Here is an 18,208-nt window from a genome sequence, read left to right on the forward strand (position 1 = left end):
CTTTGCCACCTTATTTTCCATAGCAGGTCATTTTGCTTTTGTTTGGTAAGTCAAAGGGCAAGGCAGAATTATCTGGCTGTGGCTGGTGCTTCAACAGGAATGGAGACAAATCTTCGTTCACATCTAGAGAGCCAATAGCCTCCTCCAGAGATGGGGAGCCAGACAGGTGTGAGCTGAATTAAAGAGCTTCTAAATATCATCTGAATGAATGTCCTAACAGTGGATGAATAAGAATCACACACATGGTCCTGAGTTTTTTGTTCTTTTGGCCTATAATAGATGTTCTTTTCCATAACTGAATAATTTGAAGACCTTTCCAGAGGTAAACAGTGTTTTTCAATTGAATCAGTTCTTCTCAGAAATTTATAGAAAACAGACTGAGTCCTGTTCACTTTCTTTTACCAGGCAAACAATTTACATTCTATTATGAAAATGAAGTCTGCAAACAAGATTACTTTATTAAATCACCACCTCCTCAGCTTTTCTTCTCTGCGGTAAGTATTCACAAAGATTTAACAGGCCTCCCACCAGCCTCATGAGCATTTTTTAAATCCTTTCTCTTCCTCTGAGATTTAACTGAGATGCAAAGTGTTTTCATTTTTCAGACCTCTTGGAAAAAGCGGTTTTTCATTCTGTCAAAGAGTGGGGAAAAGGACTTTAGTCTTTCGTATTACAAAGACCATCATCATCGAGGTTCTATTGAAATTGACCAGTGCGTATCCGATCAAGAAAATGTTGATAACAACAAATACTAACATGTTGCATGCAAATTAGAAAAGAATTAGCAAACGTTAATTTGTGGAACCAAGACTCTAACTGAAATATGAATTTTTCAGTTAAGTTTTAGGCTGAACAAAGTATTTTTAATCAGTGATAAACTAGATCTAAACTTATTTTCTTAAACTATTGGACAATTTTCAAAGCATTGATCAAACAGATCTAAAGTTTTATTCAGTTGGGATCTTAACAATTGAAACATATTAGTCAGTTTTCTTCCTAATTTTGTATTTGTATCTGTTTAATACTTTATATCTAATAGAAATTCCAGTGTAGAAGTTGGCATCAGGAGCCATGAAAAAATGCAGTCTGTACAGAAGATGTTTAAATGTCAGCCTGATGAAGTGATGTCCATCAAGACCACTAACAGAGAATATTTCCTCATTGGTTATGACAGGTAAGTAGTAAGATAACACGAAGTGTCTCCTGTATGCAGAATAAAAAAAAAAAATATTTTAAAACAATAAATATGCCTTGAATAGAAACCAACAGCCACAACCTTATAATCAGCTATGCATGCATGCATACTAAGTCGCTTCAGTCGTGTCTGACACTGTGCGACCCTATGGACTGTAGCCCGCCAGGCTCCTCTGTGCGTGGGTTTCTCCAGGTAAGAATACTGGAGTGGGCTGCCATGCCCTCCTTCAGGGGGTCTTCCCGACCCAGGGATGAATCCACGTCTCTTACATCTCCTGCATTGGCAGGCATGTTCTTTACCTCTAGTGCCACCTGGGAATACAAAACAAAAAGCCATAAAAAAAAAGGAAAGAAACTCATGACTACAACCTTATACACCATCTTGGCAGTCTTTTTCTTTTTCTTTTGTAGTTTGTTTAGGCTGTGCTGGGTCTTCGTTGCTGCACGGGCTTTTCTCTAGTTTCCGGTCGACAGGGTCTCATTGCAGTGGCTTCTCTTGTTGAGGAACACGGGCTCTAGGGTGCGTGGGCTTCAGTAGTTGCCGTCCTGGGCTCTAGAGCACAGACTCATAGTTCTGGCAACAAGCTTAGTTGCTTCGTGGCATGTGGGATTTTCCCAGACCAGGAATCAAACCTGTCTCTTGTATTGGGAGGCAGACTCTTTACCAGTAAAGCCCCTTGGCATTCTTTATTATGACTTTAGTCCTTATTATGCCCCTTGACACATCACAGTATTCGTTTCCTAGGGCTGCCATAACAATGTGTCATAAACTGGGTGGCTTAGAACAAAAGAAATTTGTTATCTCACTGTTCTAGAGGCTAGGAGCCTGATATTGAGGTGTTATGGGCCATGACAGTTCTAGAGGTTCTAGAGAAGATCTGTTCCAGGCCTCATTGCTAACTCCTGGTAGTTTTCTGGCCTGCGGCAGCAAACTTCCAGCTCTCCTATGGGGCTCTCCCTATGTGCACATCTCTGTGTCCAAATTTCTCCTTTTTATAAGAACACTAGTCATCTTGGATTAGTACGCCCTACTCCAGTCTGACCTCATCTTCACTAACTACATCTACGACAACCCGACCTGATTTCCAAATAAGGTCACATTCCGAGGTACTGAGGATTGGGATTTCAGTACATGAATTTAAGAGGGCACAGTTCAACCCATAACAATCACCATCACCTCAGAGACACTTTATGTGCAAGAACCCAATATACAAACGTCTGTGCAAGCTACATGTATTAGGGAGGAGCTGTGCCCATCCCTGAAGGAGTCTTCAGTTTTTAAGAAGGGTTTCTGGTGCTGGCAAAGACGCCTAATGGATCCTTTGTAGATGATTATCTGCTTGACAGAGAGGCTAAAGTCGGGGGAGGAAGGAGTATGGAGGAGGGAGGCAGCGAACGCTCAAGCCGGAGTATGAAGAAACTTGATCTGCTGTAGATCAACCCCAAGGCGAAAAGCTTTCTTTTCAACTGTCCTGAGAGTCAACAGAAAAGGAGGTGTGATTGATACACATTCGTTCAAACACATCCTTCATAAACACACGCATTCCCTAATGGAGAGACACCTGGGGAGCTACACAAAATGGCGCTGACAGATCAAGGGGCCACTTAAGAACGCAAAAGAAATACATGTCAAAGCCAAAAGCTCCAAACCCTGTGATTATACTGTTACCTCCCACTTTTCTTCCCATTTCTCTGAGCTTTCCTCACAGAGGTGGCATGAAGGTTAATTCTAGTGTGTGAGTGTGGAGGTGGTGAGGAGCCGGGGATGGGCATTTAAACTACTCAGGGAAAAAGTCCTTATTTGCCTGGTACCTACCCCCACTGCCTGTTCCAATGTTCACAAAAGAATCATTCTCTGGTTCAGGAGGAGTGCAGGCCCCATTGTTGCCACATGCCAGCTGAACGTTTATTTCTTTCAACAGGGAGAAGATTAAAGACTGGGTCTCCTTCTTGTCATCACTATGCCGGCATGTGAAAGCAGCGCACCAGAATACGGAGGTGACTCCATATCACTAATAAAATCACAGCGCCCCTGAACACAGCCCTCTTTCCCAAGGGAACAATGCAAGCTTTTCTCCCCCGCTTGGCAACTGGCATTAACAAGGAATAAATAAGTGAGAAAGTGTACATCCTTGTAATTTTTATGATTAACAATAGAAAAAAATTCTTTTGTGTTTTACAAGAAAGCTAAAATACAGACACTTCAGATTTTCATTACTGGAGTAGGAGGGGTAAAATTTAACTGTGGCATTTTTTTAATAGTAGCTGAAATGACAGTATTTTCCATCATTGTTATTCAAAGTACATAACAGCTACCTTTGGAATGACTAAGTCCATGGTGGTTTCTATAGAAATGCATTTCACCTGTCTTGTATTTTCAATAGAATGTTTCTCTGATGTAAATGCTAGCAATTTTAAATTGCTTACTTGCTTCATAAGAACCTTTGCTAAATTTACCTAAGTCCTTTTTTAAGATAGGCTTCCCTTGTGTCTCAGCTGGTAAAGAATCCACCTGCAATGTGGGAGACATGGGTTCAATCCCTGGGTGGGGAAGATCCCCTGGAGAAGGGAAAGGCTACCCACTCCAGTATTCTGGCCTGGACTATACAGTCCGTGGGATCTCAAAGAGTCAGACACGACTGAGCAACTTTCACTTATTTCACTTTTCTTAAGACAGACCTTTATTAATGAAACTGGCCTCTAGGTACCATTTTGACATGGTTTCTAGGTTGTCCTATACTTACAACAAAAGCAGAGGCCAAGGAGAAAGGGAAAGCTAGGGCGTGTCTCAGATGATGAGAGAGAAGGGGCTGGGTACAGAGGGATACAGGGTTGAAAAGACAGGGAAACTCAGAGCATCTCTGAAGGCCAGGCTGGAAGTCCTCAAGTGTTTGGGAACAGGAGAGGGACAAGATCAGCTTTAATCCTAATGGGAGCAGGCTGAGCAGCAGTATAAATGCTAGTGGTCAAAGATTGGGAACAGAGACCCCAAGACCAGGCTGTTGCTTCATTCTAGACCAGGGATCAATTGTGCCCTGATTCCAATATTCCTTTTTCATAAGCAGGAGAAACTCTCATCAGGTGATAAAAGGCCCTCTTCAGACCCTCTCCTTGGACTTTTCCACAAGTCAGAGACTGTCAGCACCACCATGCCAAGAAACAGTCTTCCAGACATGGTAATCAGACTTCTCTCTCCTTGTTAGGACATCATGCCTGGAGCTAGCTGATTCAGAAGTCAGTTGTATTTGACATCTTCCTCAAAGCCTAACCCATCATGAATGATTCTTGGTCCTAGGATCTATCCTGTATTTTGTCTGTTTCACCTACCATGATAAGCCTCACTGCTTGCCCTGCCTACCTCTAAATCTATTCTTTCATTTTGGATGCTCCTTGTTACACATCCAGGTACGTATCCACACTGGGTGGAGATCCTTCAGCTAAACAAAAGCATGGCTGTCAACCTCCTCTTTCCTTTCACCCACAGGGCAAAGATTACTTCTGTAAAAAAAAAAAAAAAAAATTCCCCAAACACCAGTTGACCATTTATACTCCTGAAGCAATATCAGAGTTCTTATTAATTTCGTGTATTCACCCAAATCAGTCTTACTTCTGTGTGTGTGTGTGTGTGTGTGTGTGTGTGTGTGACTTCAATTTCATCTCTAATGAAATCCGCTTGAGGAAAAAATTGTAATACATCTGCCCCTTGAAAGTGATTTGTAATTTTGCCTCAGCTTTCTTAGATTTGTAGGCTTCCTAGTTATGGATATTATTAACAAGCAGGCTGGGGTTTTTTTTCTTCTGCCACGGATGCTATTTTGCGTCTTAGAGATGTAGCCATGGGCGTTCTCTTTTTTTCCCCCTTTTCCTCCCCTTTTTTCCCCTGGGTACCAGGCACGTCTCAACAGGGCCTACCCTCCTGTTTCATATAGTTGGAGGCTCTCCAACTATTTTAAAAGCTTTTTGTAGCATATCAAATGCACCAGGCCAAATACTTCACTTGGGATTTGTAGTAAAGGTGGTAGGAATCAAGCCTGAGAAGGATAACTCTTTTCAGTAAATGCTTCTTGCCCTCCTGCTTTTCAACTTCCATACCCTTCTCCCTAAAAATAACATTATTGGTCATTTTGTCTGTTCATGCAGTGCATTCCAATCAGTTCCCATTAAGGGTACCACCTAGATTGTTGGGAGCTGTTGTGGTGGTTGTTTCCAAAATAGAATGGGAACCCTTCCTCATCCTCAACTCAGCATGGCCTAGCTCCATGAACTTGGAGCTAGAAAAATGGATACAACTTAAATACATCTTTAAAAAATAAAAAATCACTTTCTTTCAAGGACTTTCTAGAGAACATTCAGGGTTTTTTTCCAAACCCACCTCCCCCTCTCTTGCTTTAAGGCATTGTTCTTGAAAGAACTGAATTATAACAATTTTTCTGCCAGGCAAAGCAGCTACTTTGCAGAATGTCCTGTGTCTATGAGGGAGGGAAGCAATAATTGGTAGAACCTAGATCACCTTGAAGCCTATAATTCATACTATCACAAGATCAATGCTAGAAAATTGCATTGGAAACAATAGAGGTATACAAGCAGAACACAGAAGAGGAATATTGAGCAGAAAGGGAAAAGATGCAGTGTCTTGACTTACCTTCTCAGATGGCACTGGGTGAAAAATAGAAAAAGATGAGAGTAAGGATTTTGTGGCAGAGCTTAGTGACTTAAAACTCTACCCACCAGAAAGAATCACTTATTTTGAGTTCCAGGACCCAATAGTAGAGAAAAGCCTGAAAGATGGGCTTATAGTTTTTTATCAGTGGTAACCCAGACTCAAGAAGCAGGTTTAAGTTGTATGGGCTTCTGGATATAACCCTGGAAGATCCTCGGATGTTCTCAACCCAATTACTCTATTATTTCTTTTCCAGAAAACATGTGGTTTAATTCTGTCTCTTGCAAGAAAAAGAAAAAGCATTAATTCTGTCTTGATCTCTTGATTCAGCGTTTAGTGAAAGAACATCCTCCAGGACTCAGAGAAGCTCGTCTATCGCATGACTTCTCATCAGAAATCTCTCAAGATTCAGAAGAAGAGAGCCATTATATTAGTCCTCGGAGTATTCTTTTAGAGGTAACCTCTCCCACCCGTTAGCCGTCTATTCCTTCTACAAATATTTACTGAGCCCCTACCAGGCACTTAGATTAGGTTCCGAATCAGACACAGATGATGTGCTCATGGGGTTGACCCTTTGATAGGAGCTAGCCAGGACACGCAACAAAAAAGTCTCTATGCTGAAGAGAGTTGCTTGTAAAATGCTCAGAGGGCCTGAGGGGTGGTAGGCAGGGGGAGCTGACTTTCAGACAGAGGCCAGGGAAGGTTCCATGGAGATGACATTTGGCCTTATATGCCAGGCGACATTTAGACTTGAGGGATGGACCTGAGGAGTCTTTCTGCATTTTGGATAGAAACAATAAATATGAACAGACACAACAATATTCTTGGGTGAGAAACTGTGTGGTATGTACCAATCAGTATACTGATCATTGGGAAGCTCCTACTGAGTGCCTTATGTGTGCTAATCCTGTCCTGTGCTAGGCGTGGTGGCTGCCAGAAAGGACCTGATATCATGCCTGCCCCCCCTTCCCCCACCGAGCTCACAGTCTTACCAGTCTTACAGGACGATGCTCCAGCAGAGGTGTGGTCAAAGAACTCTGGAAGCAAACAGCAAGGTCCTATAATATAGCACAGGGAACTGTATTCAATAACCTGTGATAAGCCATAAAGGTAAAGAATATGAAAAAGAGCGTATTTATATAGTGTATAACTGAATCACTTTGCTGTACAGTAGAAATTAACATTGTAAATCAGCTAAATGTCAATAATTTTTTTTTTTTTAAAGAGCCCTGGAAGCAATAGGAAAAAAAAATTTTCTGTCTCCACTGGAGTCAGGGAAAGCTTCAAGATACAGAATGGTATTTGATACATGTATGATGAATAGTTTAGATGAGCTCTAACCTAACATTAACAAGTGGCCTTTTGGGGGGAAATGCACAAAAACCAGTAAAAAGACTCAGTCAAACCATGATGGATTATGAATGCCAAGTTGACTTCATGCTACAGGCAACATAGCGGGCAGTAGCAGCTTCTCAATCAGGAAGGAGCAAAACCAAATTATCTTCTAGTACTGTTAACCCTGGGCTTCCCAGCTGGCTCAGTGGTAAAGAATCCACCTGCCAATGCAGGAGACACATGTTCAACCCCTGGGTTGGGATGATCCCCTAGAGTAGGAAATGGCAGCCCACTCCAGTATTCTTGCCTGGAAAATTCCATGGATAGAGGAGGCTGGAAGCTACAGTCCCTGGGGTCGTTAAGTCAGACATGACTGAGCACTCACTATTAACCTAGCAGCTATATTCAAGGTGGAAAATGGAGAGAAGAGAATGGAAATAGAAGGTAGGAAGACAGAACTGGGGGGAGGGGGGCAGGAGTTCTCAAACCAGGGGGAGGGGTGTTTGCAAAATGATGAGTTGTGTTCATATGAAGGAAGCATTCTGAAGTCAAGTAACTTCTAGAAACAGTAAATCAAAGTAATTTACACAAACTTCTTTTGCTGTAGAATTCTCAGAGCCTTTAGCATGCAATGGTGCCTTATAAACAGCCAAGCAAAATACAATGCATAGCATGTGACCTCAGGACCCTGCTTTATCCCAGATTTTTTCACAGCTGTGTTCTCTGGGACACAGTGACGGCAACTAGTCTTTTCATGACGGTCAAACCAACCGGTCAGGTGATATGAACACTAAGCTATAATGTCCTGCATTTTCTAGCTACTTTATGAGATGCAAGGTCTAGTTAGGCAAATAAAACTAAGCTAGTAACTTCCCTGGCAGTCCAGTGGTTAAGACTTCGCCTTCCAGTGAAGGGAGTGTGGCTTTCTATCCCTGGTCCGGGAGCTAGGATCCCATGTGCTTTGCACCAGAAAACCAAAACATAAAACAGAAACCATATTTCAACAAATTCACTAAAGACTTTAAAAATAGTCCACCTCAAAAAAAAATCTTAAAAAAAAAAACCTGGAAGACCGTTACAAAAATTAAGTGCAACACTGTGCTGTAGAAGTTCAGAGAAGGAAAAGTTTGGCAGTGGTTAATGTGGTCAGAAAGACCTCAGGCCGCCTGAATACAGCATCATTAGACAGAAGGGAGGGCTTCCCGGGTGGAACTAGTGGTAAAGAATCTGCCTGCTAATACAGGAGATATAAGAGACTTGGGTTTGATTCCTGGGTTGGGAGGATCCCCTGGAAGAGGGCGCGGCAAGCCACTCCAGTATTCTTCCCTGTAGAATCCCATGGACAGAGGAGCCTGGCAGGCTGTGGTCCATAGGGTCTCAAAGAGTCAGACACAATAGAAGCGACTTAGCATGCACACGGACAGAGGGGAAAGGGGGCACTCCAGGCAAAGAAAACAGCATGAAATGGGCACTAGAAGCACACTGTTTGTAAGGGGCATAGTGGGAAGGCTGGCTTGTCTGGAATGAAATATTCCAATAATGGTTGATGATTTTGTAGGTAGGCCATCAAAAGCCCTTAGGAAATTTTGAGGAACCATTGCCCCAAATGACTCAATTCTGACCACCTTGGTGGGGAGCCCCCAGAGGGCAGTATTTTCTAGGACCTTCACAGCCCCTTGAAGCAATTTGTCTGCCTGTGAGCAGAGTAGCCTGCTCTCTACAGAGAGAGGCCAGCTCTGCGTTGTGTCAGAGTCTTTGACCCAAGTGATATTATTCTGTAATAGCACCAGTTGGGAGAAAAAGAGTTCATGTCATTAACTGCCTAGTGATGAAATGAAAAAATAAATAGCAATTTAGTCCAGTAGTGCATTTGTATCAGGAGTGTGGGGAACCCAAGAGAAGAAAACAGACTGTGAGTCTGCAGAAACTTTGCTGGATCATTCTCTCAGAACGAGCACCACTGTTCATTCAATGGTAGAGGTACTTATGGTTTCAGGGACCAGAGCCATGAAGAAGGGGGCAACAAGGTACCTGGCTTATTGGTAGACTTGCATCCTTATATCTCTGCCTGTTTTCTTTAGTTGGATAATATTATTGCTGCCAATGATTCTGGGGAACTCACTGTCCCCATTGGACCTCGTGATCCAGACCAGGTCTCCAAGACAGCTGAGCGTCGTTATGTGTCAATGAAATCCTGGTAAGTTAAACTGCCATACTCTAAAATTTGCCCTTAGCTAATGTACTGTTCCAGAACAATTGCTGTGAGTTCATTTAAAGGATTGATATAATAACACAAATGCATTACCATACACCAAGTTCAGCATATTATTCATCTCAAAACAAGAAAAAGTGAGAATGTTTTCCCTACCTATAGAAAACGCTTAGAAAAAAAGAAAAAAAAAAGAAAACGCTTAGTCACATTCTTGGGACATTTTCTGTCTTGTGGGGAATTTCTTTCCTATTTTGCATTTACATCTCTCACACTCTGACTTCTGTCTCCAAACCGTCCCAATGTAAAGAGCTATTTTGATTCCATATCCATTAGAAGGAAATTCTATTGGATTTAATTCTGACTGTGGTTGGGATTCTGCTGGTTGGATATACTTCAAAACACTGTTAATTTTTACACGGCTGTTAGCTACTTAAATCTGATTCACACACCGTGGAAAGTCGTAGACAGATATGCTGAAAAAGCTTTTGTGTTAACTTCTTATGCTCTAGTCTTCTCAAAGAGCTGTCCCTTGAGTCTGTTGATGGCAAAGAGGAATTTCAGCCCCTGGCAGAGATCCAGAATGGGGAGCTTCATCAGCAAGAACAAGCCTTGGGAACTCACTTCTATCTTCCACCTGCCAATTCCGAAGCACAGACCACGATTGACACAAAGCAGTCGGCCTCACTAACTGTTGTGCAACTGTCTATATTAATCAAGTAAAGTCTTCATTTCTAAAACTTTATGGGCCCATAGAACAAGGCAAACTTCCTTTTGTACTCAGAATTCACATTTTCAAGCAGTTCCTAAAAATCTCCAACTCGGCCAAGAATCTGACCTTGGCCTTGTCCCTGTAGTGGTGGTCAAGGACAGTAGGTGCCAGAGCTAGGACTACAGTGGTCCCTGGGCAGCAGGGGGCACTTTCAAATACTTCAAAAAAATTCTCTGTTAGCTGGGCTTTCAGATCCTGGAATTTTGGATCTTTCTGATCAGGTTAGCACATCACCCAGATTTTACTATTAAAATTACGGGCATGCAAGCCATGTCATGTTTGGTTATAGACTAGGAGGGGGGAACAATTAGGTTTTAAATGACGCCAAGAACATTTGATGAGATTGTTCTCAATTTTAACTCTTTCTGGTGTCTCCTTCAGTGGAGAAATGTACAATCTGATGTGATACATAATGGATTTAGTCCAATTTTTACTTCTTTTTCATTGTCTACCATCATTAACCCATTCCAGGAGGGATGAGGGAGGGCATTAATGAGGACTTAAATCTATGTTCTTCTCCAAATGTTTTAGATAATCTTTAACTGGACAATACCATCTCAGGTGTCAGAGGCCAAAGTCCAGTCAGAAAGTACAGATCAGAGCCTATGATGGCTGCCTGATTTTTGCAAACATCTTATCTTACAGTAATATCCTGGATGAAAGCCAAGTGCAGAAACTGAACGTGTTCCTTTCTCCTCCTGACATCAAAAATTATCTTGTTCTCAAAGAAGCTGCAGGACGGATATGGTAGGTAGGAGATTTGAAGGTTATTGATTATAAACGGGGTTGGATGATATGAAAACAAGAATTATATCTTGAACTACTGTACGTGGCAAAACTGACTGGAGAACTTGGACTTGCGTCGCTGTTGTTGTGCATGCGTGCTGAGTCCCTTCAGTCATGTCCGACTCTGTGCAAACCTATGAACTATTGCCTGCCAGGCTCCTCTGTCCATGGGATTCTCCAGGCAAGAATACTGGAGTGGGTTGCCATACCTTCCTCCATGCTGTTGTCACAAAGGGTCTTTGATTGAGAATATTGTTGTATAGGAGAGTCAGCTGAGGGTGGGTCAGTATAGAAGGACCCCAAATTCCAGGAAACAGTAAATTTCTGCTGGTTTGAAATAAGCAGGGATATGTATGGTCCAAGGAAACCATTGCCAATCAATGATCAGTGATTATTTTATAAATGAATGACGTTACTGAGGTCAACAAGAATCTAAGATCTAGAAGAAAACGGCATGCCAGGGTAGAAGATGTCCAGACATCAGCTAAACACCTGCTGGTCAGGAAACTCAGACACAGAAGACTGTGTGGCAGAGAATTTCCTTAGAATGACCACTGTTTGTGTGACTCTATATTCTTTTTAACACTCTGTAACTCATTTTGACGGAAGATGATTTTATAAGGGAAAAAAGCTTGTTAACATAAACATCACATATCAACTGTCTTATAATTTTATTAGAGGGCAGGAACCATAGCTTGCCATTTTTCCAGACTTACCACAATCCCAGGCTCAACATAGTATTTGACAGGAACTATAGACTTCTGTGTCTGAGCTTGCTCATCTGTTAATTCATTTACGTGCCCATTAGCTATTCATTGTGTAATCATTGTGTGCCCACTTTCAATAAATACTTAGCATCTTCTGTTTATAGAATTATAAAAAATATTTTAAGGGTGGTACCATATGCCTAGAGTCTCAAAGCCTGGTGGAAAAGACAGCTACATAAACAAGTAAATATAAAATAGCATTTTATTTAAATATACAATAAGTGAGGGACTCACACAATACAATAGACACCCAGAGGCAGGAGAGATTAATTAAGCTAAAGGAAGTGCGATGAGGGCTTTGTAGAGGTAGCATATTGGAGTAGGATTTTGGAGGAAGGTTCAGGCTGGTAGAGTAATGATAAGGAAAAAATATTCCAAATAGAGAAAGGAGTTTGATTGTTCCAGATATGGTGAAACACAGCTAAAGAAATTAGTAACAGTAGTGGTAGAATAGACTAGAGTGAGGAGCCCAATCTGTGTCCCCATCTGTGCCCGGCATTCCCAGTGGGCACTGTCTCACGCTTGTGTTGGATGCTGTACCCTCATTGCAGTGTGGCTCAGTGGGATGCGCCCCCGCATCTGGGATGCTTGTTTTTTCATGGAGATCACCTTTTGGCCGTGAATGACCTGACGCCCCAAAGCCTAGAGGAGGTCTCCTTGTTTCTCAGCCGGTCCATCCAGAGGGAGGTGAGTGTTGCTGATTGGCTCTGGCCAGGGCAAGAAGGAACAAGATCAAGGCCTTGGTTGGCATCTGAACAATACTCTGAAGACAAATGAGATGTTTCGGTCCTCAGCTGCCGAATGGAAATAAGAGAATCAGAAGTGTAAACAACACTTCATACTATATATCTAAATAATAAGAATGTTATTTTAGGACCCTTTTAAAATTCTTTCGTATAAAGTAGTATTTGGAGGGAGCCCTGGGCTAGGAGACTGAAACAGCTGGGTTCAAGACCTCAGACTCAGCATGACCTGGCAAAAAAAGAGCTTGCAGGGAAGTCAGATAGGCTTTACATCCCGCCTCCTTCAACCAAATGGTGCTTCAATTTTCTCTTCTGTGAAATTAGGGATAATGGTAATACTAATTGGGCTTCCCAGGTGGTGCTATGGTAAAGAACCCACCTGCCGATGCAGGAGATGCAGGAAACACAGTTTCAATCCCTGGATCAGGACTATCCCCTGGAGTAGGAAATGACAACCCTCTCCAGTATTCTTGTCTGGAAGATACCATGGGACAGAAGATCCTGGCAGACTACAGTCCATGGGGTCACATGTACATATATCCTTAAAAGGCTCATCATGTTTCTACCTATTAGTAAGTCCCAGTATCGTTATCCCTTTCCTGGTCTTATTTTATTTTTGATGAGCCACGTGACCTTGGGAAAGTCACTTCCTTCTCTGACAAGTGAATTTGAGTTTCTTCTCTCCAAAGTGAGAGATGGTTGATTTTCAAACTGTACTTCTTGGAAACCTGAGACAAAGACAGGAGGAGAGGGGAGGAGAGGGACAGTGTTCAGGACCTCAACTAGAGAGAGTAGGGTATATTTATCGTTACTTTTTCATGTTTGAGTTTCCTGTTACCTTTCCTTGAGGAAATAGTGACTTGGCTTAAAATTTCTAAAAACTGCTCTATTGGAAGATCTCTCAAATTTCTTCCAGCTCTGAGAGTTTATGATTAAATATGTCTTATCTCGTCTGCATCACACAATAACCTTGCTGGTTAGACAAATTGTACTGCCCCTACTGTCTAAATGGGGAAACTTAGTAAGAATGAGTGAGTTGTCTACAATACATAAATCGTTAGTGTTAAAGCAAGGACTCATTCATTCCTTCATTCATTTGCTCACTCGCCATTTATTGAACATCTATTGTATGCTGGATTCTCTGCTAGGTCCTAGAGCTACAAAAATGATCTTTGACTTTAAGGAGCTTGCAGATTAGTGGATAAAACAAGTATGTGCTAGTTACAGGTACAGTGTGTGCCTTGAGATATGAGCAGAGGGCCATGGGATCACAGAGGAAAAATGAAGTTAATCTACTTGAGGGAGGCCAGAAAGATGTCTCAGAGAAAGGGATGCTTGACTTGGGTTTTGAAGGAGTTTGTGTGGTGGAAAAAGAGGGAGCTTTCAGGAGTCCAGCCCAACAATCTAGTAACTGTGGTGTATTTCCTCTGCCAAAAACCCACACTGGGGCCAAGTGTTTAATATAATCTTCTGAAAGTTACCAAACAACACTCTCATCCAGAGACCCAGGCATCAGCTCCGAAGCCAAGAAAAGGGTTTTTGCCTGGGAGCAGATCCAGGAACTCCACCTGGGCATCGCTGACTGCAGTTTATCAAGACTGCCTTCTACACTATGCACTCACTTGCATAAGAGTGGCAGACAAAGTTTGTTTTGGGCCCATTCTGCCTCCTCACTTTCTCCTGTGTTCTATTGGGAAATACGGGGTGTTCACTGACATGATTATTGGAAGATCAAAAAATTTCCCAACTTGCTCACCCCACCATTCCTGATCTATTTCTTTATGTTAAAAATGAATACCCGATCCTTTCTAAAATTCAAATAGCTGGTCTCTGGAAGGAAAATAATGTTGGAAGAGGGGACATGTGGAACCAAAAGTGTGTATGTGTGTGTGTGTTAGTCTCTCAGTCGTGTCTAACTCTTTGCAACACCCTGGACTGTAGCCCTCCAGGCTCCTCTGTCCACGGAATTCTCCGGGCAAGAATGCGGGAGTGGGTAGCCATTCCCTTCTCTGGGGATCTTCCCAACAGGGATCAAATCTGGGTCTCCTCCACTGGCAGGCAGATTCTTTACCCTCTGAGCCACAAGGGAAGCCTAGAGGGGGTAGTCAAAGACTGATAATGTTTTAGAATAGTTGAACCAGGCAGATGCATATTCCATCTTTGAGAAAGGAAGTTGATGGAAATAGGAATTTGGGGTGAGCAAGGGCTGGGGTCGGGGAGGGGAGAGAATGTGTGAGTGTAGAAGGGGAGGAGATGCTAGATTGCAGAAAAAACACATAGAGCTTTAGTTTCCTCTCAATTTTGTCAGAGGCTGGTCCTGTCTAGTGGTCTTGTTTGGATGCTCTGGTTACAAGAGGCTTTTTAATTCTTGGTACAAATGGGCATTTCTGGGCAGGATTAATGTACTCTGATTGTGTGTGTGTGCTCAGCTGCCCAGTGATGTCTGACCTTTTGTGACCCCATGGACTGTAGCCCCCAGGTTCCTCTTGTGGATGGAATTTTTCAGGCAATAATACTGTAATGGGTTGCCGTTTTCCTCCTCCAGGGCATCTTCCCGACCCAGGGATCGAACCCGCATCTCTTGTATCTCCTGCATTAGCAGGCAGATTCTTTACCACTAGCACCACCCAGGAAACTCCAGTGTACTCTGGAATCTGCCCTGAAGTCTCAGGCCAGTGGAGGCCAGAGAATAAAAACCCATCTTCCCCCTGAATATATAAGGTCATCCTGGCTTTTTCCTGCCCAGAGTTTCTTCGAACCCAGCTTCACAGGGTGTGAATGAGGACAGACTGAAATTGAGAATCAGCAGTCCTAAGGATAATCTTTAGCCATTTAATGTTCCTCTCTCTTGTGTTTTAGAAAGTAAAACTCACCATCGGTCGTATCCCAAATTCAGAGAAATTTCACACAAGAGCCTGTACATGCTCCTTAGAAGACCAAGGTATTAAACCTTCTCAACTGGTTACATCCTCACTGGAGAGGACACTGAAAAGGACTCCAGCCATTAAAAAGGGTCAGCAGGAAAGATCTGGAGAGTAATGTGCTGGGGCCCACCTCCATCAAGCCAGGACAGGCTTTGGACTCTGTGCTGGTCTCTGCCCCTCACCACTGTGTGACACCAGGCAGTCAGCACACCTCTGAATTTTTCCATCTGCATCTTAACAATGGAAATAACCCTCCTCTCTCTGGCTTTTGCATCAGGGATGCTGAGAGGTCCAAATGGAATAATGTCTATGGAACCCAGTGAACATGTAAGGCCTTATTATCTCAGACTTTGTCCCAAACACCACAGACAGAGATTGGGTAAGCTTCTCATCTAAAATACACTGTGTGTTCTGTGAGGTCATGGTCCACACAATCTCTTCTTTGTTAGGGAATGGACAGTTGGAAATACTCATTCCGGGAAGCCAAGATTCCCCAGGGAGATGTGATACCATGTCGGCCTTCCCAGACACCTCCTGCTACTCATCATGTCCAGAATGTTGAGACATCAGTGGCCTCTTGGATTCAATGATCGTCTTGTTTTCTTAAAGACTCAGGAAGAATTTTAGAAGTCAAAGCAGTTTGAAGGTTATATCTAGCAAAGTTTGCATGTTCTACAAGTACTAAAAGAACTGCGTAGAACTTGAAAGTTTGAAGGGTCTAAACTAATTGATGAGCTTCCTAGGTGGCGCTAGTGGTCAAGAACCCACCTGCCAATGCAGGAGACATAAGAGACTCGGGTTCAATCCCTGGGTCAGAAAGATTCCCTAGAGGAGGGCATGGCAACCCACTCCAGTATTCTTGTGTGGAGAATCCCATGGACAGAGGCGCCTAGCGGGATACCGTTTATAGGGTCTCAGAGTCAGACACGACTGAAGCGACTTTGCACGCACACAACTAATTGATGCATTAACTCATTGATCCTGAAAGGCAGGAAGTATTTTTTCTCATAAATAAGAAAACAAATGCAGAGGACTAAAAAGGATGAATCAAATCAAGGAATGGTAGAGCAAAAGAAGCCTTTGGAAAATAGATCTTACTGGGTTGCTGTTTTACACAGGAAGATATAAAGGCCTCCAATGTTTACTGATGTATTTTTTTTGTGGCTCCTGGTTTCATAGCTATTTAGTGGCAGAACCAAGAATCTGAGAGCAGATCTGGCGATGTCCTGATCCTCTCTTTGGACTGGGGTTTATATTTGAAAAGACCTTCTGCACATAGATAGAAAGCACTGATGGCTCAGACAGTAAAGACTCTACCTGCAATTCAGGAGACCTGGGTTTGATTTCTGGGTCAGGAAGATCCCCTGGAAAAAGGAATGGCAACCCATCCCAGTATTCTTGCCTAGAGAATCCCATGGAAGAGGAGCCTGGTGGGCTACTGTCCATGAGGTCACAAAGAGTCGGGCACAACTGAGTGACCAACACTTCCAGCACATAGATGAGACACTCAAATACAGTTTATTTTCAGTCATCTAGATTGTATAGAAAACTATTAAAATTTTTATTCATATGCCCTATTGGATCTACTGTTTCTTTCTCTATTTTTGTAAAGCTCTATTGGAATTAAGACTCTACATTTTTTCCAGTTTTATTGAGATGTAGTGGACGTATAACATTGTACTAGTTTAAGGTGTACTGTATAATAATTTGATATGTGTATATTGACCTACTGTTTCCACTCCTAGAAATTTATCCTATGGAAATGCTCACACAAATACACAAAGATATCCATTAAAAAGTTGTTCACAGTAGCACTGTTTGTTACAACGCAACGGAAATCCTTTGGGAATTGCTTGATTATAATGACTTCATGTAAGTGAATGTTCTGTGGATGTTCGAAGTTTCACATTTATGATTAGGAAAGATGTTCATAATACCTTAAGAATGAAAGGAGCAGGTTGCAGTACAGTAAGTAGAGCATCATCACACTCTTAAAAAAATGATTGGTGTTGGTATATGTAACATTTCCCCAACTCTAATTAGGGAGAGAAATTCTTACCTTGCGGGTGTTGTTGTAAGGTTGAAATGGATGGTCTGCATACAGCACCTGACACATTGCCTGACAGGGAGTGAGCACTTAGTAAAGATTAGTTCTGCCACTGCTGCTCAGACAATCGTTGTTTTTTTTTTTTTGGTCTTCTTAGAAGAACACACATCTAATTGTCAATAAGAATCATCTCTGAGAAGTATGATCACAGTTGGCCATCGGGGGGAGGCATTTCTGTAATGTTTGAATTGCTCTCTCTCCTTTTTACTATGAGCGTATGTCATGTTTATAATGAAAAATAAATACAGGTGTAGTAAATAAATAATATATGTATTTAAACATATTTATGTATTAAACCTTCATAAGTAGAAATCAAGCCATCTTACTGAAGGAATTAAAAAACCATCAAGATAAAACTGTCTGGGAATCAACAGTAGGGGCGGATACACTGCTTTGAAGCCCAGAAGTCCTTCTTCCGTCCTTCTTTTGCCCAGACATTTAAACTCAGATGAGACGGATGGACAAGCCTTAGCTCACAGGCCCTTCAGCCTCCCCCCACTGCGGGGAAGAAGAGCCTGAAGACAGGCACTGACGTGTCTGTGTGGCTCCCAGAAGTGCCGGGAGGACTCAGGACTCCTGGCTGCCGGTCCACCCTCTTCCTGAACCATGAGGGAGGCGAGCCTGCTCCCAGCACTCTCTTCCTACCAAAACATTCCTCCTGAAGCCGAACCAGCTGCGGTACTTGTCATGAAGATTCTGCTCTAGGGGCTT

The 18,208-nt window shown here is 42.5% G+C and overlaps 1 protein-coding gene across 1 annotated transcript; it reads left to right on the forward strand.

The window, feature by feature from the left end:
* The first annotated feature begins 605 nt into the window (after positions 1 to 605).
* On the forward strand, positions 606 to 17,564 carry PLEKHS1 (pleckstrin homology domain containing S1). The gene is made up of 10 exons (XM_020876407.2): positions 606 to 712; positions 1,040 to 1,174; positions 3,117 to 3,192; positions 4,260 to 4,370; positions 6,185 to 6,310; positions 9,271 to 9,386; positions 9,911 to 10,117; positions 10,816 to 10,917; positions 12,275 to 12,410; positions 15,326 to 17,564. The coding sequence occupies exons 2-10, from the start codon at positions 1,080 to 1,082 to the stop codon at positions 15,503 to 15,505; spliced, it is 1,149 nt and encodes a 382-aa protein (XP_020732066.2). The 5' UTR covers positions 606 to 712; positions 1,040 to 1,079; the 3' UTR covers positions 15,506 to 17,564.
* Positions 17,565 to 18,208: the final 644 nt, after the last annotated feature.

Source organism: Odocoileus virginianus, chromosome 7, assembly GCF_023699985.2.
Source record: "Odocoileus virginianus isolate 20LAN1187 ecotype Illinois chromosome 7, Ovbor_1.2, whole genome shotgun sequence".
NCBI lineage: Eukaryota > Metazoa > Chordata > Mammalia > Artiodactyla > Cervidae > Odocoileus > Odocoileus virginianus.

Coding starts and splice junctions, on each gene's coding strand:
- PLEKHS1 (XM_020876407.2), top strand. CDS start 1,080: ATGCAGTCTGTACAGAAGATGTTTAAATGTCAGCCTGATGAAGTGATG. Junction 1,175..3,116: donor TTCCTCATTGGTTATGACAG/GTAAGTAGTAAG, acceptor TTCTTTCAACAG/GGAGAAGATTAAAGACTGGG. Junction 4,371..6,184: donor GAAACAGTCTTCCAGACATG/GTAATCAGACTT, acceptor CTCTTGATTCAG/CGTTTAGTGAAAGAACATCC.